Source organism: Vanellus vanellus, assembly GCF_965231255.1.
Source record: "Vanellus vanellus genome assembly, chromosome: 19".
Lineage (NCBI taxonomy): Eukaryota > Metazoa > Chordata > Aves > Charadriiformes > Charadriidae > Vanellus > Vanellus vanellus.
Genome location: NC_138924.1, coordinates 3485784 through 3512221, shown reverse-complemented (window position 1 = coordinate 3512221; position 26438 = coordinate 3485784). Strand labels below are relative to the sequence as shown.

Below are 26438 nucleotides of genomic sequence, written 5' to 3'. Positions count from 1 at the left end.
GAACCTGGCCACTACGTGCCACAGAGGCAGATGGTATTGGAAGGGAGCCCGGACGGAGCCTGAACCGAGGATATGTGGGGAGAGATGCCGGCACCTGTGGGTGCTGAGCGCTGGATCTCGGAGCCGCAGAGCACTGGGAGATCCAGTGCGGTGGTCCGGCTGTGGCAGACCCATGTGCAGCTTTGGTAGTGGCTGGATACTTACCTTTTAGAGTTTGGGGCTTCACTTCAGCTGGGTGTGATGTTTCACACCACAGTTGGGTATTTATGGTTTAAATGAAGCTTCTGTGAGTAACAGCTGATGACTTACTGTTGTTCAGTGGCGTAGGGCCTAATGCGAGGGCTGTGGAAGTGGGTAGGAATCTGCTGATCACAGTGGTCGGGCTCAGAACTGGTGGCAGGGACAGCCCATGCCTCTGTGCATGCCGACTTCAGCGTGGGTGCTGGTTTCTCAAATTTGAGAGGTATACGTTCAGTTTCTGTCACCCTAACACTTGCAGATAACCAGAAAAGAGGAAGAACTGTAGATTTACCATTTGGCTCGCTTAAAATCAGACACTATGTGTAGATTTTAATATCTATGCTATGCTGGTGCCTGCTCTTGTCTTAGTTGTTAACAGTAATTAATTTATGCTGTTTCAGTTTCGTAGTGTGTGGTGACCAGAGCAGCTCAAAAATCAGCTCAGTACTGTAAGAAATGTCTAAATTTTTAATTTTTTTATTGTTCTAATATAGATAAAACAAGATGTATTCAAGAAACAGAAATGTCTGCTTTGAGATTTTCATTTTTAAAGGTTAAAGTTTTGATTTGGATTTTTGTTTCTGATGAAGTGCATCTTAGACCTCAGAGATAATTTTAATGTAATCTGTATGTTACCATGAAATGGTATGGCTCAGGGGGATGCATATAGGTATTAGACATGAAAATGTTTTTGTCAGTAGGGTTCCAACCAGCTGGTGTAATACGTTGGTGTTAATTGGAGTTGAATGTTGGGGATCGTGATGTCCCCTGCTATTTTTTTTTTCTGATCCTTCAGTGGTAACTTGTATTTGCTACAGAGGCTGTAACTGTAGGCTCTAACTTCTGGTTTATCAAAGCGTATGTCGCTGTTAAAGCACGTATCTTAAATCTTCTAGGCACGAGCTTTTGAATTCGACACGAGAAGATGTACCATTGGACAAACCAGTTGCAGGAGGTAGGTCTTCAAATGTGTGACTTGTGCCAGTACAGTATGATTTCCGATTTGTCAGTCTTAGTGGTGGCGAGCATTTGCTTTTACTAGTAACGCATTGCAAATAATTCCTCTTGGTTTGAATTTTCTTTAGCTACAAAGGGACAGCAATTTTCCACTGGCTCTCCAAGCCAGTGGTACTAATACTAACACTATCGACAGATTTGATTCAGCTGGCCACAAGGAAAAACAATGAGCTGAGTGTTAGTTGGCTGAGATACAGAAAAAAAGACAGGAGTTTCTATATTTGACAGAGTTTACTGGGGAGGGGACTCTCTGTATCGTGGAATAATTGCTTATGTTTGCCAAATTAGATTAACTGAAATGCAGTAATGAACGTACTGGTTATAGTGACGTATATTATTGTAGCATTTGACTTGCTTGGATGATGGGACTCCATTTTCAAGTGGCAGTGCAAAGGCACTGCGTTCTAACCGCTTTTGCCATCAGGAATACTTTTCAGCAGATGAGTGCTCTCACGTTTTGTCTCCCTTGAGCGCCCATCCAAAGGTAACGAAAATGACCATGTTAAAAACAAGACTACAGGAACAGTTTTTGTTGCAATTGCACCCATGAACTCATTTCCCCTCAAGCTGGGAGAAGAAAGTTTAGTTGGGGAAAAAAAAAATCAAGTTCTGAAAGAGTTATGCCTTTGGATGGGCACTAGTTGGTAGATTACTTTCCTGGACTTGGTTTATCTCTTCGGTTTTATTCTAGTGTCTCTTGGGCTTCGGGGCATTTTTTTTAATTGTCCAATTAAGCCAGGTGCTGAAGGCTTGTATGCCTGAACCAATAGTAGCAAACAAATTCCTCCCGACCCCAAAATGCTAACTGGCAACCTCAGCCTGGTTGAATTGTGAAATTTTAGTAATACCAGAGAAATTCTTAGTTCAGACAGGGACACAAGCATGGAAATGGTCGTATCTGCACTACTGCAGCACCATTGCGTTCTATTATATACTCGGTCTTCTGTTGTAAAAAATACATCAAAGACTGTACTTAAAGTGAACATTAAGGATCTAAATTAAGCAAAGAAATTATGTCATAAGGATATTGCTTTAACATGTGTGTAGAAATGAAACTTTTCCTGCAATATAAATTAACCTAGTGTCTTGAGTCTTAATAACCTACTGTTCCTTCGAGCACCAAATTTGACTACAAAAATAGTAGGTAGGCTAATGACTGAGTCTTCAACTTAACTGTACTCTTATGTGGGTTTTTAAATTAGCCCTTTTCTCTGTTGTTTTTGTCATATTTAATATGGTTATACTGATTATGAAGACAAAGCAGGTACATTACATATCCTGTAAAGCCCCTGTAGCTAAAAAAACTAGTGATAATCCATTTTGATGGCACAGTGTTAAGAACAGCCACTTTCTGTTGCTTGTCTTCACTAATTCGTAATGATGGTATATTCACGTGTGGCCTCTGCGTTATTTCTGAGAGAAGAGAACGTCTGTGCAAGCTGTTGATAATGTCTCAGGGAGCGCAGCTCAGAAGACAGCAGCTGTCTGACCCTCCTTTCCCTCCTTTTTCTTTTCTCCCTGTCTGGATTCCTCATTTCGCGGTAGCTCATCGTCTCATAGAATCATAGAATCGTTTAGGTGGGAAGAGACCTTTAAGATCACCAAGTCCAACCGTTGACCCAACACTGCCAAGTTACCACTAAACCACGTCCCTCAGCACCACATCTACACATCTTTTAAATACCTGCAGGGATGGGGCCTCCACCACTCCCCTGGGCGGCCTGTTGCCATGCTCGGTAACCCTTTCTGTGAAGAACTTTTTCCTAATAACCTCACCCTGGCGCCACTCGAGGCTCCTCTGATCCCCCTCATGTCTGCTGCCGTGTCAGGAGAGAGCGAGCTATGTAGCACCAGCCGCTGCTCTCAGCCGCTTGCCACTCCGCGTCCACAGTCCCGCTCTCCCCATAGCCCGTGCGAGCTTGTGTCCCCAGCAGGAGGGGAATGGGACAGGCACAGAAGTTGCATTTTGACTGGCAGTAGAAAGATGATTTGTATTTGCATTCCTGTGGGAATCAAGCTGGTCAGGAAGGTTTTATGAAATGGCCTCGGCCCCGAAGCCCTGAGAAGACCGATACTGGCTCCAAGGCAAACTAGAATGGCACGGGATTTCTAGAAGAATCCATGTAGCACAATTTTTAAGTAGCAGAATACAGGATTTATAATACAACTTAACCTGTGGTTTCTAATCACCTAGACCCTCTGCAGATCAGGTCAGATCTTAATACATGGCTTGCTGTATTAATAGAACAATCAGAACTTAGACTCAAAAATGATGACGGGAAGATGAGTCACTCAATCCTTGGAGGAAGGAGAGGACGGTGAAAGCATCCCTGGCCATGGAGGGGCACAGGTCTCACTGTCTGGCAGCAGCTTCCATCCAGGTTCCCCCTTAGGAGTGAGTCGTAACTGCTCGATTTTGTAGACAGTGCCCCGTGTGCGGTTACGCTTCCCTGTCCCGTGCCGGGGACGCCCCCAGACCGGGCCGGCCGGGTGCCTGGCATCTTCAGTGCTGGTGAGGAAGGGACTGATCGGCCTGGCGCCCAGGAACCTTGAGGCCGGTAGGGTGGGGAAGAAGGAATCCGTTTGGTTTGTCTGCTTGGTTCAGAGGACCTTCAGGGCCTGAGAGTGAAGGGAGAGGGAACAAGTACGTGACCCGCTTAGGCAGAGCATGGCTGCTTGCCTTACAAAATGGCGCTAGTTACGCTGACCCTATTAACCAGGGGCTGGGAGCAGGGGGGGGCGGTCACCGTCCCAAATGACGAGTGCAGAGGACAAAACAGAAACAAGAGCTGTTACTGTTCCTGCTACCAAATGTGACAGCACTAACGTCACCGTTGTGCTCTGTTCTGCTGGAGGAGCAGAAGTCGAGCTCATGGCTATCTTCAGGTGCAAAACTTTGTCTGGTGGACTCCAAAGTCGCGTGTGTATCAGCCAATAAGCAAAGAAGCTCAAGTGATAAAATGATGGAAAAACTGTATTTAATCTTGTTTTATTGACCAGGATATGCGGCTCAACATAGCTGCCCCATGTTGGGTTCTGTGTCTAAATTATGACGTAACTCACATCTTAGGTAGTGTCAAGGAAATATTTTGGAGGGTTGGAACTAAACTGCTCGTCATCTCAAGAATGACGACAAAATCCCTAGAGTCATTTGCTGTAGTTATTAATCACCATTCATAAAGCATTGTCCAGGAACAGGGGGAGAAATGGATGCTGGAAAGCCAACATGAATATACAGCGAGGAGCAAACCGCTCTGTGCGCCCACTGTAAAAGCTGCTTTGGGGTTGTCAGCGCTTAGGGAAAATTCCCTGAAAGCAAGTTTTTATCCCAAATTCTGCACAGAAGATCAAGATCACTTTGTAGAAAATGAAACTAGCAAAAAACTAATCCCATCTCCAAATGGCACCTGCAGAGCGGAGGCCAATGATAAGGTGTTGCGGTTCTTCATGCCGATACAGTGTGTGTATTTTGTAGCAAGAGCGATGTCAGCAGTTCAGTGGATTTTTGTACAGTTTTAATATTCTGTCATTTTTTATGTACATAATTTTCCTAGTTCCGAGTTGCATCCAGACTTCTTCCGCATAGTATTTTCTGGGTTACCTGAGAATGCAGGGTGCTTATGCCTGCTGTAAACTGAATAACTGAAAATATAACCAAAATAATTAGGGAATGTTGTCTTTGTTCTGTTTCTCTCTCAAATACAGTGAAAGAGGAGTGGTATGCCAGAATCACCAAACTGAGAAAGATGGTAGATCAACTCTTCTGTAAAAAATTTGGTGAGTACAGTGCTATTATTTTCTTTCCTTTTATGGTTTTGCATTTCTTGAAGGTTGCTTTTGTTATTTCCTTTGAACATCTACATGAATGAGTCCTTTGATCAGTCTTTTCAAATATTTAAAATCCTGATAGTTGAGTGAAAAAGACTGTATTACCGTACTGCTTATACAACAAGGTAAATTCATAGTTAAAAAAAAATTATAAATCTTATATGTACAGCTCTTCTAATGGCTCGCAATTCCTTTTATTTTTCCTTTGATGCTGAATAAAACAACCATTTACTTATTTATTTCCATTGCAGTATCATTAAGATTAGTATTAGAACGTTTCTGGGTGGATTTTTACGTTCTCTCCAATATAAAAAAATAGTCAACTTCACAAGAGCTAGAATAAAATGTTGCATGATGCTCCATAATAGATTAAAAACTTTGCATAAACCCACTGTATTATGCCCCAGTGAGGAGCCCGGTGATCTTCAGTCTCGCATTGGGACTGCTCAGTAGCAACGTGATGCCATATGGTAAATTTTTATGGGTTTGATGTGCTGAGACTTTGAATCTGTTGGGTTTAGATGTCCTGCCTTGTCCCAGGTCCAAAGGTCATGATTGCAGCTCCCCGAAGCTTTGGTAGCTTAGCTGGCGTTTAATAAAGGCTGATGGCCAAACCGTCCGGCTTTCTGGATGCGTTTTGTTCTAACAGCCGAGGCCCTGGGGAGCACCGAGCCGAAAGCTGTTCCGTACCAGACGTTTGAGGCTCATCCTACTGACCTCTATGTGGAAGGGCTGCCAGAGAACATCCCCTTTAGGAGTCCCTCCTGGTACGGGATCCCTCGCCTTGAAAAAATAATTCAAGTGGGCAACAGAATAAAATTTGTAATCAAAAGGTAAGTGTCGTGGGGGTTTGGGGGGGGTGTTTGTTTTTAAGAAAGAGGCCAAACACACACTGTCGGTGTAATCAAGCACTTGGTTTCATTAAGTCATGAAGCATGTGCTCTCTAGTTACCAAATACGCCGATTAAATATTTTGCGTTATAAAGTGGGTATTTGCAATCCAGACGAGTCTTCCAAAAGATCTTTGTAGCGTTTTCACGAGTATGAAGTAGAGGATAGAAAAATCCAAGCTTCTCAATTTGTGTCGTAAGTGTGTAGTATTTAATTTGTGTCAAGAAAGGGTTGTTAATTCTCTTTCTGGTTGCAGACCGGAGCTGCTAACTCTCACGTCAACCCAAGTTATTCAGCCCCGCTCGAACACACCAGGTAAGAGAGGCGCTGTCTCCAGGTGGGAAGGGGTGGGAAGGGAAGGGAAGGGCTCGCTGGGGACACGAATTTGGATCAACACAACATTTTTCAAGAAGTAACCCTTGTGTGATGAGTGTGCTGACATGCTCTTTGGGAGGTCTGAAAAGAATAAATTGGTGATGAACGTGGGCGGCTGTCTGGCCTGTGGTGCAGTCCAACTGGCTTTGAATAAGAGACTGGATCACCCTCGCAGCCCGGGAGAACTGGAGTTACTATCCCGGCCAGAACCAAAGCTCCAGAGCCCCTGAGTGTTTCTCAGCTGACTTTGTTGGGCTCTTTTCAGGCCTCTGTTGATAAGGAATTGTAATGACTTCTTGGAAGCATGAAGTGCCTTTAACACAGGAAAAGAATCCAGATTTATTTTTTTTAATTTCCTGAGACAATGGAATGCTCTGAACTGGTGTTTGATGCTTTCTTGCTACACAAGTGTGCGATCCAGAGTGTGAATCCACTGGTAATAATAATGCAGACCCGGACCCAGGGCTCGCTAGGTTTTTTTTCCCCACGCTGGGGATTCCACATTTCACTGGATAAACAAATTACAGCTTCAGGAAATCATTGTGTTGAGCTCTCTGCAGAAAAAACAGGGAAGAATGTGATTTAATAATCATGTAATCAGTAGTCAGCTTACGTCATCACAACGTGTTGTGGATTGCATGTGGATTTTGGGAAAAGGCTCATACTCAGCCAGAGCGTAGCTCAGTAGAAAAGGCTGTGTTCATTGTGGAGCAGAAGGAAAAGGCAGTGTTGATGGGTTTGTTCTGTTGCCAAAACCCTGATTGTTGTCAAATTTGACAGCATAACTGACGATTTGGCCATAAAGGAATATCAGCAGGTGCCACTGATAAAGTAAAAAACCCCAGCTAATAAAATGCTCTTTCTGAAAGAACTGATGTGCAGTGGCCGTGGTTCTTAAAACTCACACTGTTTGAATCTTCGGAATGACATTTCTTTTTTGTACCGGTTATATTTTTCACTGACTTATAGGTGAGTCCGGTATTATCAGTGCCCACAAAGTTTACCAGGGCCCAGGGTTTGGTGTCACAGGCAAACGCGGCAAAGGTTCTCTTGCCCGTAGAGCCCAGTGAAAACCGTTTTCCCAGGCAAAGGCTGAGCATCTTCTTACTGCAGGCGCCGTACTTTGTCTTGCTAAAGGATATTAGCAAACTCTCTTTTTTTAAGCAATGTATCATTCTGTTGCAAAGTAATAATCTGGTGCTCTCAACAGATAGCCTGCAAATGACATGTAAATTTTTTTAAATAGTCAGTCTGATTCCTTTGCTAGTGAGGCTACAGCCTGCCTGTAAGTATAGACACAGGTGCAGGTGTTAAATACCTGTGAAGTCTATCAAATAAGTAGGCCGGGCTGCAAAAAATACGAATGCATCCTGCCTTGACAGTATAAGAAGCTGGAAATAAAGAAGGTCAGGTAATTTGTTAGTCAAAAATACTATTTGGAAACAAAATGTTTCTGCCTAGTTTCCTTCATGCGTGCTTTCCATAACTCTGAATGGCATTAGCGCAGTAACAGTTAATTGTTATTTGTGGGTTATGATGAAAAGTAATGAATTATGTTGTTTGTCAAAAAAGTAGTGTTTTTTATTGCTGCTGGTGTCCTTTGCTTTCTGCTCCACCTAAGCTACCAATTGTCTGCTCTGGCTAGCACTCCTATAATTTACTTTTATTTGTAACAGAGAAGAAGATTGAAGATTATTTTTTACGCTAATCAAAATGTTTAGCAAAGCACTCTTTACATCCCCATCTTCTGTTCTAAAGACTGTTATTCTTATGCACTATGATTAATTAATTCCAGCTTGGTAAGAGCCACTAGAATAATTCTTTCCTGGGTCTAAAGGCTCTGAAGAACAAGTTCTCCCACTTGGGGCAACGTTTGAAATTGTAACTACATTTAAACAGATTTTCCAGTGTGTAGAGGGAATCACGTGTACCGTACATCACCCAGATGTGATTGTCTTGATAGTTTACAAGTTCTTGTGTCAGGGAAAAAAAAAAAAAAAAAGGTGTTTGAATGTATCTCTTTATCTAGAACTAGGTAGTACTCTGACATATATCCATTTCTGGTTTTCAGTCAAAGAAGATTGGAACGTCAGGATCACAAAGCTAAGAAAGCAAGTAGAAGAAATCTTTAACACAAAGTTTGGTAAGTTACATGTTAAATGAACTGTTTTATAATGCTGCTGTGTTTTGAAACACGTCTGTAAAAAGAATTTTAAATTTTAACGTACTTATGTAAACCTCAGAAATGTTCTAGGTCAGATGGGGAAACGTTGACTCCTCTCACCTACTTTTTACTGAGTCTGCCCTGACGTAAATGACTTCAGAACGACATGCTAGGCCAGAGGTTTTCCAGTTGCGTGACAGAGGATATGTGCACAAAAAGCTTTTGGATAAAAAGAGTTCTCAGAAAAAAATATTAGGCATCGCAGTCTTGGATGTTATCTGTAACAAGACAGACGAAGTCGCCATTTGCAATTACTCTACAGAAAATAATAGAAAATCTATTTAAATATTTCTCTTGGGCTTTTTTTATGATCTCTGAGTAGCAGAGCTTTTGTAAGCCAAGCTGCTTAAAATCACTTGAGAGAAAATACCACCCGTTTGAGTGTGTAAACTATCATTAAATCTTTTTTTTTTTTTTTTTTTTTTTTCCCAGCCCAAGCTCTGGGGCTTTCAGAGGCAGTGAAAGTTCCCTATCCTGTATTTGAATCGAACCCTGAGTACTTGTACGTCGAGGGCTTGCCAGAAGGAATCCCCTTCCGGAGTCCCACGTGGTTTGGAATTCCACGCCTTGAAAGAATTGTCCGAGGGAGTGGAAAAATCAAATTTGTTGTTAAAAAGTATGTTTGTAGTTCATTTATTTCCACTCTTGATTTTGAAGTTATGTGATTTTCTTCCCAGCAACTTTAGATTTTAAATGCTACTTAAATCCTGTTTCCATGAAATGGGAAGAACATTTTGCACATACGTTTTATCTGATAAAAGGATATACTTTCCTTATTAAATTTAAACAGATGTAGAAATTGTGTGTTTCATGCATCAAGGATCTAGGGGGAAAAATCACTTTGTACCTGGCAGCTTTTTTTTCTTTATTTTTTTCCTTGAAATAAACCTGGAAGAAAATTAGAGTAGAAAATGTAGTTTGTTTTCTAATTTTTTGTGGTTGCAGTAGACGGAGAGTCACCCATGCTTCTAGAAGAATTTTGTTATAGAGAGCTGATGTTGTGTGAATTTGAACTCAGCTGAGTTCCAAGAAACTTGTAACATTTGGCTGTATTTCGTCTTCCATGTGTAATCGATTGGATTGTATTCTGTTCATCCTTTAGGCCTGAGCTTGTCACTTCCTATTTGCCTCCAGGACTGGCTGGTAAAATAAACACTAAAGGTAAATGATTAAGTGTTATCTGTTGCTTTCTGCTCCCTTAGCGGGCTGAGAGATCTTTGTGGTTGAAAAATACAGGTGTTGCAGACAAAAGGCAGTACTTAAGATGAGCTAGCTTAAGTAGCCCCCAGGTCTGCTATTATTTGAAAAAGTTACTCAAAACATAAATTTCTCTACTTTTTATTTACTTAAGACTATTCCAATACAGAAAATGGAATTTGCCCAACTTCTACAACTCTTATTTTTCTATTAATGGCCTAAAACATATTTAACTTATAGCTGTGAACTGAAATAAACATCAATGACGTTTCTTAAGAATAAAAAAAGAAAGTCTTTTAATTGTCTTAATCCTTAAGTTAAGGATTTTGTTATTTAAATAATAAAAAGTACCAAAGCTGTTCCTCACACCCAGAAACAGCAAAGTCTTCTGTTCTGAATTAGTGGAGTGAAAATTGAGGTGTGATACCTGTCTGGTTCAAGAGTACTAAACCTGCTTTTGAAGGCTGTGAGCGTCACTGTATTGTTGAGCTTTTACGAAGCAGACTGTACTTAGCAGAGACGCAAGTGATTCAGTCTGCGGGAATTTTCAGAACACAGCTGGTTCTTTCCATGAGCTGTGCAGGATATACCTTACGGAGGGTTTGTGCGTTACAGCTTGTATTATGTTGACTTCCAGCAATGAGTCCAAAGAGTTCAAAAAGGTCACAAAGTCCTGCAGGCAATTCAAAGGTTCCAGAGATTGAAGTTACTGTTGAAGAAGGTATGGAAGAAATACCATTAAATATTCTTCTGACGTTCTTCTGTTTTAGTCTTCTGATGTTTTCTTCTGCTCTTCTCAGTTTTCATAGCCCGTAATTAACTTATACGTGCAGCTTGTGTACCGAACTCAGGTTGATTTCAGATACACTTCTATATAGAAACAGTTTTATTTTTTGTTTCTGAATAATATTGGATTCTGTGCAGGTGATGATTCTGTAAAATGTTGGTGTTTGACAGCTTGCTTGGGACTTTTAGTCCAAGCAGATAGGTGGGAACTGAGGTAGTCCTGGGCAGAGAAATGACAGATGTGAGCAGTAGTATCGAATGCTTAAATACAACCCTAGAAGAACTTCTTAAAGGGTTTTTTTGTTCTACTTTTGATTCAGAAGTTAAGTTTTCTCTAGTAATAAATTTTGATATGGTGTTATTTTGTATGATGGCTTGCTTCTGCTCTCTGCATGTATATATGTCATGTCTTTTTACAGGTCCTAATAAACCGCAAACAACAGGTGTTCGAACTAATTCTCAAACCAATGGCTCCAATATGAGTTTCAAGCCACGAGGAAGAGAGTTTTCTTTTGGTAAATATTGTGGGAATTAGCACACGTGCATTCTATTAATCTCGGTATTGAAAATTCTGATGATTACATATCAGAGATATTTTGAGTTCCTGTTTTATTCTACAGTTAGCAGATGACTGAAGTACTTGTTTTCATGTACATTCAGTTCTTCATCATGTAGAATAATCTGCGTCGGAGACATCCCGGATGATGTGTGGAGAACGCTGTACAAATGCAGCTCAGGTCCATTAGATCTCGTTAACTTGGGTTCGAAATCAGTCCCTTCAGACTTTTGCTGCCGTTATTTCACAGTGCTGCAGACCCTCGAAGGACTTGTCTGGTGCGCGGTACCGCCAGAGCGCATAAACCCCGCTGAGGTCCGATACTGTGCACGAGGTTAATAAGTGCTCCACAGAGTTGAAATCCTGAGCACCGCTGGGCAGAGATACCCGAGTGGCGTGTAGGAACTAGGGAGGATCTGAACTGATATTAGTAAGGTGTGATCTGTCGGAGCTGGTCTTGCGAGATCACCATTATAGACCTCTCCAGTTCTGGAAAATCGGTAAAGGAAAAGCCAGACAGGACTGGAAGCCGTGTAGTTGTGTTCGTGAGCATTGGGTCGGAGCTTTTTAACCATGGAGGACCCAGGGCTGTCGGTGCACTGCTCCGGCACGGGAATCTTTGTATTGAACGCAGGGTCAAATTTGCAACCCAGATAAATTCCTCGTAGTCAAGGGAGGTGAATGACTGTATTCAGAATAACTGTAAGCGGTTCCCAAGTCTCAGGAAACCTTTTTTGCGGCACCCTTACATTCTGAGATTATTTGCTTATCTTTTTATAGGAGTTTGCTGTTATTTGCTTTGTTGTGTTTGTCTCCCGTGCTTTCTTTTCAGCCATGTGGTCATAAAACATGAAACGAAGGAATTCTTTAATCCTACTGAGCCAGTTTAGAATGAATATAAAATACTGATTTGGCACGACTGCTCCTTTCGGCACGGGCAGTATTTGTATTCGCAGTTGTGTACAGTGTTCTTGGACTTGCTTGTTATTGTTAGACATAGGCTTTTTTTAAGCTTCACTCTGCAACTTTTTTAAACTTTCAACTGGGTTTTTAGCTTTGTAGACCAGCAACAGACCACTTGACTGCAGCCACAAGTAAACCGGTTTAGGAACTGCTGCTGATGGCTTTCAGAAACAAAATGCTCAGCTAGGTGGATGTTTAATCTTACCCGCTGAAGCTGAAATTAGGATAGAGCTTATAGCTCGCAGGAGAGAGGCATGCGTCTTGGGGCTCGCTCACTGAACGTGTGAAGAACTTCTGGCCACTGTTTTGAGTGCTGGTTCAGATCAGTAAATTTTATCTTGCCTGATATCGTAAATTTGCATCGCTCTTGGATTAATTTCAATTTCAATCACCCTTGCTTTATCTAGTAGCAGTATCTTTCAAAGCGCTAGGAAAAGGAGGATTGATGGGGGCATAGGTTTGGACTGCAGCTGAACGTTTCAGTGCTGTTTGCAGAATGAAAGCCATTGTGCACATTTTACTGTCATAGTAAATCGGTTATCACGCGTAATAATTTATTAAACATTTATTAAAATATTCTTCAAGGACTGATTCATTGTGTGCGTGTTGATTTAATTCTTCCAATTTCTTCCTGGCAGAGGCGTGGAATGCCAAAATTACTGACTTGAAGCAGAAAGTTGAAAATCTTTTTAATGAAAAATGTGGTAAGTTTACTGATTCTTTTTTATTGGTACTTCTTTCTTACGAACGTGCAGTTAGACATACGATAGATACGTTCACATGTTTATTCCAAAGGTCCTGCAATCCTTGTGTACTTTAGGCGACGTCTTATTTGAGTTCATTCTTCTGTATGTTTCTTGCAACTCTATGTCACACTTTATTTGGGTTTGGAAATGGAGAAGTTGTGGTCGGGTTACTCCTCCTTTAATGACCCAGAGACACAGTGACTCCGCATCCTGGCACATCTTTTTAAGTTTTCTTCACTCTGCTTATGAATGGGATGGGAACGAGTCGATAAGTTATGAATGGTATCTGGAGAAACGTGCTCCATCGTATCCCAGCACTTCCTAGTGCAGGCTGTTCGGAAGCTAATGACTTTTGGAAGTAGTGACTTCTCACTACTCTTCTGAGCACAGTTTTTGGAACAAGAACACTAATGTCACCTCGGTGCTATTCTCTAGCAGAGGCAGGGACAGAATACACTGCCTGTAACAAAGTGGAGTACAAACAGGATAGTCTTGTATGCAGACCAAGCCAGTGGCATGAGCTGGCTGCGCATTATTCATCTGCGACTGCAAATTATGATCAGTTTTACTGCAACAGAATGAGTTATCTTTTGAGGCTGTGTTAATTTTCTTCCTGCCTACTCAGAGCTGTCGCCGAAAAAGGCCAAGCCTGCTGGTTCCACCAGTCTAGTATGTACGTGCCAACTATTGTATACCGGTGATACCTGAGGGTTTCCTTCTTACGTGCACATCAGTTATCTAGCTGGCAGCTTATTCGCTCTGTTGCATTTCAGGGGAAGCGCTGGGGCTGACTAAACCAGTGAAGGTGCCGTTTGCATTGTTTGAATCCTTCCCAGAGGTTTTCTATGTGGAAGGACTACCCGACGGGGTGCCATTCCGCCGACCTTCTACTTTTGGAATTCCAAGATTAGAGAAGATCCTGAGAAACAAATCTAAGATAAAATTCATTATTAAAAAGTAAGGATTCCGTATATCTTTGATAATCTACTCTATGAGAATTGAAACATAGACCAAAAAATAAAATTGTGTTGCCTAGTTGCTAAATTACTCTATAGAATATGCGCTAGAATATTTTCAGTAAATGAGGAGATGGTCAGAAAGCTCTTGTAGAGGCCGAGCAAGGTACAAGAAACTCTTTGTTCTGAAAGACACTCACAACCTGTTTTGGGGAGAAGAGCAAGTCCAGATTTCTTTGCCCGTTTCAGTTATCGCATCACTGGTTTAGTTCCTACTGCCTGGACCACTTGTGGGTTACTCATAAAACTTGCCGGCAGCGTAGGAAGAGCTGAGAAGTGGAGATTTATATATTCGGGGTTGTAAGAATTTATTTTTCTTGTCTAGAATAGGTTTAGATACCCATGTGCCAGTGTAGAAACAGGGGCAAGAGAAGTTGTGGAGCCTCTCAGCCATTGCATGCTTGGCTGGCTGTTTGGCTGAGAGGATATCGCTTCGTTCCTGTCTTTAACAAATTAATATTAGAAAATTGCATTTTCTTTAACGTTGATGAATGTAATTTTATGATTGTACATGAAATGTTCACTCTGTTTGCAGGCCTGAGATGTTTGAGGCAGCTGTCAAGGAAAGTTCTGCTATAAGCCCCCAAAGTGAGTTTTGCAACTGCTTAACATTCTAGATAACGGTCTCTTTCAAGGATTAAATACAAATCAGGAGAGCTGCGGTGTTAACAAATTCCTGAAAGAACCATTCTACGTTGTGGTTGGTCTGTTTCTTTTTAAGATGGGAAAAGCACTTACCAGTCCCAGTTTAAATACAGCTTTAGCAAGGGATTATTACATTTTTTAAGTTATTCACAATAATCGTGCCTCTAATAAGTTCTTTACTACTTTTAATCAAAATGTAACAAGTCATGTGTGATTTACAGAAGTAATTCACATCTCGAGATAAATTATTTGTTCCTAATACGTAGGTCATCTACATGACAAGTGCTCCACAGATAGGAGCGCAGATAGCCGGTAGCAAATTGTGTCAGGGATTAAACGTTTTGAGTCATGTTATTATCTGCGACTATGGGTTGGCAAAACTCTGCTGAGTTACTTGAACTATGCTAGTTTGTGCCACTGGACACTGTGGCTCACAAGTATAACCGTAAGGGGATTCTTCTGTGAATGCACACATGGATCAGTAGGTGTTACTGAATTAACTGCGAGTGCTATGATTTATCTGTTAATAAAAATGCCAAAATACATGCTCCACATACTCTTTTTTGCCTTTTCTTAATACTAAGAAAACCAGCTAGGTAAAGATTGCCATGATCTTTAGTCTAGCTCTTTGTCCTCTTGGGTTGGGAAGACAGAGCAGTGTGTACCGTCAATAAGTATGTCCCATTCGAAGCTGCTCCCGTTTTGAATATGGAACTGGGTCCGCTTTGAAAACTTTACAAATATCTGTTATATTTTCTTTACAGAGGATATTCAAGATTTTGGGCTCTCTACAAATATTTTTTTAAATTCATTCTCTTACTTTCAGGAAAAAATAATTCATCTAATATAGCCAATACGGCAAGCACCACGACAAACACCGTGGTGAATACAGCTGCAGGTGTTGAAGATCTTAACATCATCCAAGTCACTATACCAGGTGAGTGTACCGTCTGGTTTCACCTCATACTTCTTACGCCTATGTTCTTTGTGACATTTGTTTAGTCGGATGAAGTTTTTCCCTACAGTCAGGCTGGTTCACTGAAATCTAAGTATAGTCAACAAAGAGCATCATTAGCATTCTGGTTTTCCCGAGATGTTAAATGTTTCCTAACTTTCATGAATATCTATTCAATGACATCTCTAGAATATTCTTGGCCCAGCCCGTAGTTAAGAAATATCCCTATTTTTCCCTTTTTTTCTCATGTGCTAAATTAAATAGTGATTTGCATCTTTCTTGGCAACTTGAAGAGATCGGGACGTGGACTGAATTGAATAACTATGCAGAGTTGCCTGCTTTGTCTTAAACAACACTGATTACTGCTTTCTTAGGCACACATTACATTCATTAGAAACTGTGGGAACGTCGCATGCGACGGCCATCTATGGAATGTCCCTATGCTTTTACCTTTCCCCACCATTACGTGTACTGAAAATAAAATACAATTTACGATTTTAGGATAAGTTTGCAAAATCGTCTCTAGATAGTAAATCTAATGTTGGTCATGTAAATACTTTGAAGCTTCTTACAGATTTCTTAACAACCATCTATTTTTGTGTATTTGTACAATATGGTGTTACAGCTAAAACTGGGAACAAAGACAGTGCCGTTTCGAAGCACTCGGGTATACCTACTTTGAGTAAACGTGCAATGATAAACAAGCTTGCAGGGTGATCTGTTTAATTCTGACGCTATTCTAACAATTTCTTCCAGATGATGAAAGTGAGCGACTGTCAAAAGTAGAAAAGGCAAGACAATTGAGAGAGCAAGTAAATGATCTTTTTAGCCGGAAATTTGGTAATTGCTTCTTACTCCCCATTTTTACATAGGTGTTGAATGCAATTAATATTGTTTGTATTGAAGTTACCGAATCATCACAGTGGATGATACGTGGGATCATTAAAATGAACATGTTTGAGAATTGTATATGAACGTTGTGCTTTGACTTCAAAAGAAATCTTTCATAAGTGATGTAGGTTGTTCGGTGTTTTAAACAAGAAATCCCACGAGTGTAGACTGCTTTGTTTCCCCCTTCCTGTTTCTTTCTGTGTAAACATGGATAAAATATTTATTTTGCTGGCAAACCACGATTCGTCTTAGTCCTGACCTCTGAATACTTGGGACTAGAGTAATTCTTAAAACGCAACTTAACCTTTTTGCTGTGTATATATAGTTTTCTTTATTTTTACTTTGTAATTGCATTGTACAGCAATAACGACCTGATTTTCTTTAGCTGAAAGTCCTTCGCTGGTGCTGTGTTCAATTGCTTTTCATGCGCGTTGCAGGAAATGCTTTCTTTTCCTTCATATAGCGATTTCCTTAGATACCTTGTTCCGCATGTTTTTAGTGAAACAGAATCGGGGCTCTTTATATGGCGAGCTATCAGAGTTGTAACTAACACTCTGGTAACGTTCATGAGTGCAACCCAAAACATCTAAAACTAATGGTTTAATTGTCGAGTGGATTTTCATAGTTTCAGATCTGATAGAAAGCTTGGGTTTGCATTTAGTTTCTTCTCATTTGCGGTCTCCTTCTTCCATGTAATCATAAACATGTAGACTTGAAAGTAAAGATGACCTCTGTCGTCTAGGTGAAGCCATTGGTATGAATTTTCCTGTGAAAGTCCCATACAGAAAAATCACAATCAACCCTGGCTGCGTGGTGGTGGATGGGATGCCTCCCGGCGTGGCGTTTAAAGCCCCCAGTTATCTGGAAATCAGCTCGATGAGGAAGATTTTGGAATCGGCAGAGTTTATCAAATTTACTGTCATTCGGTATGTAGTTGCCATCGATTAGATTGCACAGATGTTGTGAGGACAGCCCTGTAGCTTGAATAAGTTGAGACTCGAAAGAATGGAAGTTGCAGTGCACCTTTAGTGGAAGATGTTGGCTCTTTTGGAAACGGTATGTCAAGTCAAATGAAGGCCAGATGTTCTTAGCGTGAATGGAGATGGTAACTCTTTGGAGGATCTGTCCAATTTAGCGTGACAAAGGGCATATTAGTAATGCTGTGTCTTACAGCAGGCTGGCTGTAGAGGGTCCTAAAGTGTTGTGGGCCGTGCTCTCCCACTTATCAGATCAAGCTTAGAGACAGGTCCAGAGCTTGGTGGCTCTTGAGAGTAAATAGTATGTTTGTAGTAGTATTAGTATTTTTTAAGTATTTCAGTTGTGCTAAAATTCTTGAGTTCAAGTAAGCTCTTTGCTCGTTTTTCCTACAAAATGAGTTTATCTACAGTACATAAGAATACAATATATTTAATTACAGTATAAATGAATTTTATTTGTATGTGTATGTTTGCATAGGCACATATACACACACGTACATACAAAGTGTATTTGTATGCCTGAAGCAGATAGGTGAAACTTTGGAATCATGCTCAGAAGGACTTCAGGAATTGAAAATAAAAATCTTATCAGTTTATGTAACTTCTCAAATCACAGATTGCTTCACAGGAGTCTAAAAAATTTATCTTCTCTTTAAAAAGAGACAAATTTCTTAAATATATTTTACTAAGGGGTCTGAATTCTCTCCCCTTGATCATGAAGAGTTCTAACCGGAAGGACTTTTGCTTGATACATCTTGTTTAATTGAGCTCTGAAGAAGAGATGACTCCCTAGCTAATTAGCTGTGACCGAGGAAAAGATTTAGATCTTTCTGTGTTACTTTTCAGGATGCCAGCAAACAAAGCACGGTGCCCAAGAGCTGCTATGGCAGTTCCTTCTGGTTTGTTTGACTCTCTGTTCATTTTTTCTCATGACCTCTCTTTTGAACCGTTAGGTGAGGCTGCCTGGGGAGGGAGAGCCCGTGCAGTATATTGTAGAATCAGTAAATTTTTTTTTTTTTTTTTTTTTTTACAGACCATTTCCAGGACTTGTGATTAATAATCGTAAGTATTTATGAAACACTGGCAGCAAATGTGTTTTTGTAACTTACCAACATTCGTTTTCTACATTTTGGCTGAGTGGCAGAGGTGCCGCAGCGGTTAAGCTCTATGTGTAACTCTCTTGTCTGTGTCTGTCTCGTTAAAATTTCCTGACTAAACGTGCATGTGCAATTAAATTGAGAGCAGTAGCAGTATGATAAATTTACAGAACAGTACAAGATTAGCATTAACTTTGGTATGAAAATGCAAGGTACTGATTTTGTATTTTTCAGCTGCAGAGTCCCAAAGAGATTTAGGACCCTGACTGAGCAGCAGACTTACATGGGAGTGCCTACATTTTAGGTTTGGAACCATCACAGTAGCAGTTAATAAGCAAGAACATTCCAGTAGCTGCACAGCCCTGTTCCTGTGAAAAATTCTGCATTCTGCTGAAAACTCTAACAGTTTAGAGAGGCAGAGTGTAATTACCTGAAGTGCCACGGCCAATTTGGCCTTGCTAATGAAATTGTTTGGGGGGGGGGGAGGGGGGGAGAAGGTCTCAGTATTTTCACTTGCCTAAAGTAATTGCGCCCAGGTTTTTTGGATCTTTTATATAAGAGAAAAAACAAACCGCCAAACACTGTCATTACAGTGTCCCTTGTGTCATGTGCTTTCTGAGCCGATGTCAGATTAGAAATTCAGAGGCCAAATGCCCTGTCGGTGGCTTGGCCTTGCCCAGCCTGAGCCTCAGCGACCCAGCGTTGGTTCGTTTGCATCCAGCCACCACCGTATTCCAGCTAACGGGCTGAGGTCTATGAACTGCTAGTACCGAGTCTTCTCAGGAAGATACCGGCGCTAGTAACTCACACTGGCCTGCTCACCCGTCCGAGGCCCACCTCCTCGGGTGGGAGAGAGATCCCTTTCGAAGAGGGCACCTTCCAGCTGGATAAATGTGTAAGAGCATCTCCAGAGAACTGGATTAGAAATGAAAGGATCTGTTAAACTATTGTCTGTCCAGCGTACCTGTCAGCATGTGTTGGGACTGAGGCTAGCCAATACGTTGAATAAGAAAACACAGGTATCCGATCATCTTCCAGCGCTGGAGAAGCAGATTGGTCATTGAACATGTGGGTTTTGTGCAGTATCCGCATCCATTAATTATGATCAAAATGATCTGATATTGATAGATAGCGAGGTGAATGATTGAAAGGCTCTGAGCCAACTGCTTTTGTAGGTATGATGCTTTATTCTTGTTCTGAAGAACATGTGAGAACTTACAAGGAATTTTTTGGTGGTTGCAGGCAAGACAGGGAGTGGTTTTTCTGTAATAAAATTACTGAACTGCAGCTCACTCACAAGTGTTAGTAACCTGTTCATGCGACAAGTTTCAGGATTTGCAGATTGAGGAAGTAAGATTGCCCTTGTGTTACGTGTTGGGACCGTGTTCATTGCGAAGTTAAACAGTGATCGTGTCTAATCTTAGAGCTGATGGAAAAAACTGAAGCAGAAGCGCCGCCAACAGCACCCGCAGCCGCGCCAGTACTACCAGGTGATGCAGAGCGTGACGGAGGGGTAGGGTATGGAGTTCTCGATCTTATTGGCAGATGATATTAGTAGTCATGTCCTGGGTACACACTGCTCGTGACGAGCCATTTTATTTTGACAGATGGTGTGCGACAGTGACTTTTATAGCTATTAAATATTAATAAATTAATAGAAAGAGCCATCGCTTCCTTCAAGCTGTGTCATTGGCGTGTTGCTTGATTTGGTTTCTGCAAATGATGAGCGAGCTGAAAAGAAGGATTAGTGGGGGCAATATATAAAGCCAATTCAGTATCCACTTATTGATGTCTGCTTAACTCAAACTATGTGTGTGTCTGCGCCAGACAGACGTTCAGCCAAGTGAGATTTGCCTGTGTAACATGCAAGAACCTCGAATGGGGTCTTGGTGGAATTTCTGCCCGCTGCGCGGGTCTGTAACCCCGGCTAAACCGTGTCTCGATTGCACACACATCACCTGTCTTAGTCTGAATGGAGAAGTTAGCTTTATGCTACGAGTAGCTAAAGTAAATGTGGTTGAGCAACTTCCTTTTGACCCAATATAGTTTCTAAATGTTCACAGACCTTTTAAAACTGTGTGTCCCGAGTTGGTGTAGTGCGGGAAAGGCTTTTGCAGTTGACTGAATAAACTGTTACTCAAAGAAACTGGGGAACTAAGGGAAAATGTTCGATAAACTCTTTAGGAGGCACTGTGTAATAGACATAATTATAAAGGAAACTTCTGGCTCCTCTGTTTACAGGGGAGGGGAGAAGAACAGCAGTTGATGGTCAGTGACCTTACTGTAGTCTATCTGTCCTTATCTTAAAAAAGGTTAAATGTCTTTCCCAGCACCTGTCCATCTATAATCTGTCAGCATAGATAATAGAAAAATCATTATGGAAATAAAACATACTTCTGCCGTACTTTTGCCCTCTATTCTGCACCTCCCCCCTCTCCCCCAAAATACACATGCTCGCCGTTGATGACAATACTAATCAGAAGTGGTGACTTCTTTTTGAAATCCAGTTTTATATTTAATTGTTTTTAGTAAAGCTGGTCCAAACTTGGTATATTCTGTGCAAGTGAACGTTATATTCTGCTAGGACTTGGTGATGTGTCTCCACAGTGACCCATACATGGAAGAGAAAGTGTCAGGTAGTATAATGTAATAAATGTTTGGGTATTTTTTATATTTTGCTGCAGACTATAGAAAGTTATGCACACTTATCTCAAATATATTTGTGTCTGATCATAAGAGAAAAAAGGAAGTACTTTTTCAGGGAAAACTTAATTTCCCTGAGTTCTCTAAGATACTTATCTGATTCATATTATTGAAACTATACTCATATTCATTTTACTATATTTTTTTCATTTAAGAGCCAGCTGAGCCAAGCCAAATAGAAGTATCTGCAAGAGGTAAGTGTTTGTCTTCAGTTATTAACAACAAATACTTTTAAGTCATTTTGAACAAAGTTGCATCTTTCTTTAAAGGAGGCCGGTCGATCAAAACAAAAAGGGGGGGTGGGGGGGGCTTTTATTGGTTCCCAGGAAAATTTTTCATCTGTATTAATAACATGCTGCATCATGTGAAAAATACTCTGCAGCAGTTCTTACTCAAATAATTTTACAAAGGAGTTTTATGAATTGTTGTTCTTGGTTGGTGAGTCATGACTATATATAGGCTCTGAGCGATTGCTCATATCTTGAGTGATGCATCTAGTTATTCAGCGCCGTAGTTTCCACAATTTCTGCAAGTGAATGATTGCCGTCACCCGGAAATTTGAATGCCATATTGGCCTGAATATACTGCAGGGGTCTGTTGGGGAGGGGGAGTATTGTTGTTCTTCCAGAACTTGAGCTCTGAAAAACATCCAACTTTCCTGTTGTCCAAGAATATACTTGAGCTGTATCTTTTTCAGATGTTGATGTACGTGAGAGCAGAGGGGCTGTGGGTCTTCTACTCCCCCCTGTGCTTTTGCATGTGGCCGTGGAGCATCAGGAATACTGAACTGACCCGAGACGTGGGTCGCTGGTGTCTGCTGTGTGCTCCGGTCCACTAAATCTGCCTCTGCTGTAGCCCAGCGTGGCAGCGTGGCCCTTGGATGCCTGTGGCTGCCACTGCCACAGGGGATCCGAGGTGCTGTGGCAGTTTGACGGGGCGCTGCCTTCGTGCCGGGTAACCCCGAGAGGGGCTCTCCGACGCGGCAGTAACAGCTTGACAGCAACGTAGCCTGCGGCACTGGGACAGAGGCAGCGTTGCTCATCTTAAAACTCTCAACTTGAGTTCATTCCCTCATCCTGCTTAGATTCCCCCCCGAGAGAGAGCAGCAAACCTCAGCGCTCCCGTTCTTCTGTATCCTTTTCCAGAGAAATGCCCTTTCCAGTCTCCATTGCTTCAGTTTCCCTGGCAGGTCACTGAACTCGGAGACAAGTCGCCACAACTCGTTACAAGCTCAGTTACGGGTTCACGCAGGGTTATGAGTAGGTCTTTCTCAGAATACAGATTAATCCCGTTGCAACATTCAAGAGAAAAACAAAGCACGGGTTAGAGTCACAGCAGAGCTGAGCTGCAGGTTTTAAGCTCACGGTTATTGAAAGGTGAAACATCAAATGTCTCTGTGATACCAGTGGGGTCACTGAAATTGTTAGGTGGTGGAGGAGAGAGGCGGAGGATGGTTCCTGAATACCTCCGTGTGGAGGAAATCTAGCTATGGGCCTTCACGGTGATGGTTCTGAAGAAAAAGACGAATGTGTTTTTGAATTTGTCATCCAAAACTGGATTCAGACCCAGTTACCAGAGGGATGATCTTGAGAAAAGGTGCACAATTGCTAAAGAACTCAAAATCGCTTCAGGACTAGGTTGGAAGGTATAAAATGATCATGCGGTGAAATGGCTTGGCTTTGTAGTGATGAATTACCCTCGTCCCGAACCTTCCAAACAACTTCGGTGAAAATCCAATTTCCTTCCAACATCATATTCTCTGTTTATGAAAAGAACAAAATCAGACTCTCGGTCATATAGGCGGTGCTGTACAGGCACGAGACTTCTTTGATTTACCTCCAGGCGTCCCTGTGAACAAGAAAAAGCAAAGATTTCGTAATGAAGTCGCCTGGAAATGGAAAAAAAAAATCACATCAAAAAATGATGAATGCTTCAGCCAACAAGATACAATATCTGTATCTTTTTTTTTTTTTTTTTTAAGCGTGTCATAGTGCCTTTCTATGTGATACTGTGCACTGAAGAAGAAAAATTAGCTGGGGTCAGAATTTGTTTGTACAGATTGAAATAGAATAATGCAAAAGGCGGTATGGAGGAGAGAAGAGAAGCAGTCCTACAGATGGGGAAAAAAAAAAAATCAGAAAAATAAAAATAGTCAGTGCTGTGAAAGCAAGAGTTTGTGCAGTGAATGTTAATTTAATACCTAGCCCGGAAGGCACGGCTTGAGCACCGGTAGGTTCAGGTGTCGTTAGCTAGCTTTGGAAGACAGCGCCTTAAAAACTGTGAAGCAGTGGTGGTGCCTGCTGTGTTTGAGGCTGTGGGCTCCAGACGTGGCGGTGGGCGCTGGAAGGGCTGCGCCCCGCCGTGCCGGTCCCGTGGGGGGCTGGAGGAAGGAGCGGGGCTGGGCATCCGCAAAGGGGAGGGAGAAGGACTGAAGAGTGGGATGCACACCAAGACAGGGGTATATCCGACATTTTTTCACTGCTTATAGGTTGGTTGCTTTTTGGATTAAGTTCCTTTCTTGCCCAGTGAGTATTTCAGCTACGCAAAAAGCATTTTAGAGTTCCATGCGCTTCTAATACCAATTTTTATTTCTTAGAGAAATTTTATTTTCTTAGAGGACCTCGAGTTTATTTCTTAAGAGAACCTCGAGTTTATTTCTTAGAGAAATTTTCCTAGAGAACCTCGAGTTCTCCAAGATCTCAGGCTGCTTTACATTGAAGTGAATATGTCGATTTCCACAGAATCAGATTGAATAAATTTTTACTGATCATTAATAACTTAAAATGATAAGTGAATACTTTTCATAATTTTTTACTTTTTAAGTACAATAACAACAAAATTGGTTGAGAAGTTTCCTTTTTTTCTTCATTCATTTCTACTTTTTCAACAGATATTAAAGAAACGGAAGAAAACTCTCACATAAAGCAAGAACCAGACCCTACGTGGTAGACCTCATCAATACTTGGTAAAAAAAACTTTGTGTTTCTTGAAGCCAACACCTGTTAAGGAATAATATTTTGATATTTTTGGGTGGGGAGAAGAGGGCTGAGATACAGGACTGAATGCCAGAAGGTGTCGGTCCTTCACTTGTGAATTAGTTGATTTGTCTCAGTTGTCACCTATGAAATGTAGGATGTTTTCACTCCCTTACCCAAATACAACGTGAAGCGCGCTGTGTTCAGATTTGTGAGACAGTCAGTCCAGGAAAATGTGGCCTCTGAATAAAAATAGGTGGTGTTAATTACATACCTCAGAAGCAGAGGGAATGAAAGCTTAGGGAATTAGTGTTTACGAAGAGCTCTGACATGGTCGTGTGAAAGAGCATTATTATTTCTTGTAAAGCCCATGTATTTCCAAATTGTAATTAGGCAGGAAAGCTCTTCACGATGACTGTGGTATTGTCTATGCTTGGGAGGGACGCTATTAGCTGTGATGACAAACCAACTTCCTTTAAAAGGTTTGTTTTTCTTTCTTTTCCATTAATTTTTATTAAAAGCTTAGTTAATTTACAATGCAAAAATGTCCAGATCTTTCTCTTACACTGTTTTTAGCTTCACTCATTCCTAAAATTGACATTTTGGTGGAGGTGCAGAACAGCGCTATCGACGCTGTCGCGTCACCAGCTGTCAAAGGCTGAACCACACGGTTGTGACTCTCTGTGCTTCACGCAGAGGAAATTCAGAGCGCCCTGCTCGGGTGGGAGGTGTCCCTGCCCAGGGCAGGGGGTTGGAACGAGAAGATCTTCAAGGTCCCTTCCAACCTAAACCATTCTATGCTGCTGTGAAAATGGCAATTTTAAGCTATCACAGCTCTAGTATTTTTTTCCCATTTCAGTTTTTTGATAATACTCCAAGGCAGAGATTTTCCTCGTTGTGTAGTGTTTGCTACTTGAGCAATTTGATTTGATTGATATAAAGTCAGATACATTTGTTTAGCGCACTGGAGCTGTAACCTGTCCAGCCTTAGTAAGAAAAAGACGCAGTATTCATCCCGGAGAAAAAAACGTCTGTGTACTATTCCAGTCCTGAGAGCACAGACAAATTGGCAAAACCGAGCTCTGGCTGTTGGCCCGAGCAGCTGAGCGCGACAGCGTGGTTTGCCCCTCGCGCAGAGCAGGGGCTGGGGCGCCTCCGGGTTTCACCCCTGGCACCATCCAGCTTTTTGGGGAAGAGGAGAGCCTTGGTGCCGGAGCCCTCTGCCCATGCAGCGTAAACACAGCCAGGGCCATGAAGGACTGCTGGCGGCACCGGGATGGGGGACTGAAGGGACAAGTCCCAAAATGATTTGGTGGAAACTGGCAGAGGCTGACATACCGACATCCCAACTGTGCCCTGAGAATTTTAAGTACAGCCATAGTCATCCTAATAAATCGGTGAAGTCTGCTTTGGAAATATTTGTCGTAAAAGTGAACGTGGCAGGAGAAGATAAACTCAAGAAAAACTTTTGATTTGTCGTGGGAAGCACTTTATCCAAGGGAGGTACAAAAAGCCATCTCACTTGCCCATTGAAGGTCACGGAAATTTTGTCTGAAGAATGGCTGCACAATTTGGTGCTGCAGCGGTTCGGATTTGGGGATGCTTTAGGCCATCCGCTGAATTTATACTAAAGCAAATATTTGATCTAAATTCTCACAGAGACCACTCAAGCACACATTTAATCTCGTATCTATTGAGAGCAATATTCAGCTTCTGCTTTCCGAATCTAGGCCTGGAGAACTGCAAAAGGTAACGCAAACTACTCGTGATGATAATAAGATACAGAGCTGCAATGAAACTAACTCACTTTTGTAATTTTTCTTATCTAGTCAGAAGCTTCCAGTTCTGCGAAGAGCCTGCCGGGACTGTCTTGAGCTGTGTAATATAACTGTATAAGAGAAGTACCTTCTATACAAATCCTTTTTGTACTTTTAGATAGAAATGTCTACTTTTTCAGCAGTTCTGTGAATTGACTTAAAGCAAAGAATGACTGTAGATTTGGAATGGCTGGTTTTACTTTGGAATATATTAGAAGGACTAAATTTGATGCAGCAATGCTCGGGAGATGGCAGGGATTAAAATCAACAGAGACTTAACAGAGGCCGTCTACATTTCCCAACAAAGCTGAATTTCACCGTACCTGAATGCATCTCAGCTTTTATAATGAAGAAAAATTCCTGCAAGTAGTTCGGTTTGTTAGTTTTACTTTGGGGGGAGGGGGGGACAAAATCGGTGATTTTTGGTTCTTTAACGGCTTATTGGACAATACTATCTGTATATTTGAACTAATTTTTCCTTTGATATCTATCACAATTCATATGTTTTTCATAAATAAAAGATAAATTGGTTCACTTGA

The 26438-nt window shown here is 41.5% G+C and overlaps 1 protein-coding gene across 1 annotated transcript in view; it reads left to right on the top strand.

Annotated features, from left to right (window-relative positions):
- GTF2I (general transcription factor IIi) overlaps positions 1-26438 on the top strand; it is an 81988-nt gene extending 55550 nt beyond the window's left edge. Inside the window, exons 16-35 of the mRNA XM_082493249.1 lie at positions 1137-1195; positions 4963-5034; positions 5735-5918; positions 6233-6291; positions 8423-8494; positions 9008-9191; positions 9678-9736; positions 10410-10493; positions 10978-11073; positions 12716-12781; positions 13597-13780; positions 14375-14427; positions 15311-15421; positions 16196-16279; positions 17073-17256; positions 18341-18369; positions 19829-19894; positions 21263-21301; positions 23998-24072; positions 25912-26438. Of these exons, the coding sequence (XP_082349375.1) occupies positions 1137-1195; positions 4963-5034; positions 5735-5918; positions 6233-6291; positions 8423-8494; positions 9008-9191; positions 9678-9736; positions 10410-10493; positions 10978-11073; positions 12716-12781; positions 13597-13780; positions 14375-14427; positions 15311-15421; positions 16196-16279; positions 17073-17256; positions 18341-18369; positions 19829-19894; positions 21263-21301; positions 23998-24056 (1744 nt within the window). The 3' untranslated portion in view covers positions 24057-24072; positions 25912-26438. The remainder of the gene's footprint in view (positions 1-1136; positions 1196-4962; positions 5035-5734; positions 5919-6232; positions 6292-8422; positions 8495-9007; positions 9192-9677; positions 9737-10409; positions 10494-10977; positions 11074-12715; positions 12782-13596; positions 13781-14374; positions 14428-15310; positions 15422-16195; positions 16280-17072; positions 17257-18340; positions 18370-19828; positions 19895-21262; positions 21302-23997; positions 24073-25911) is intronic.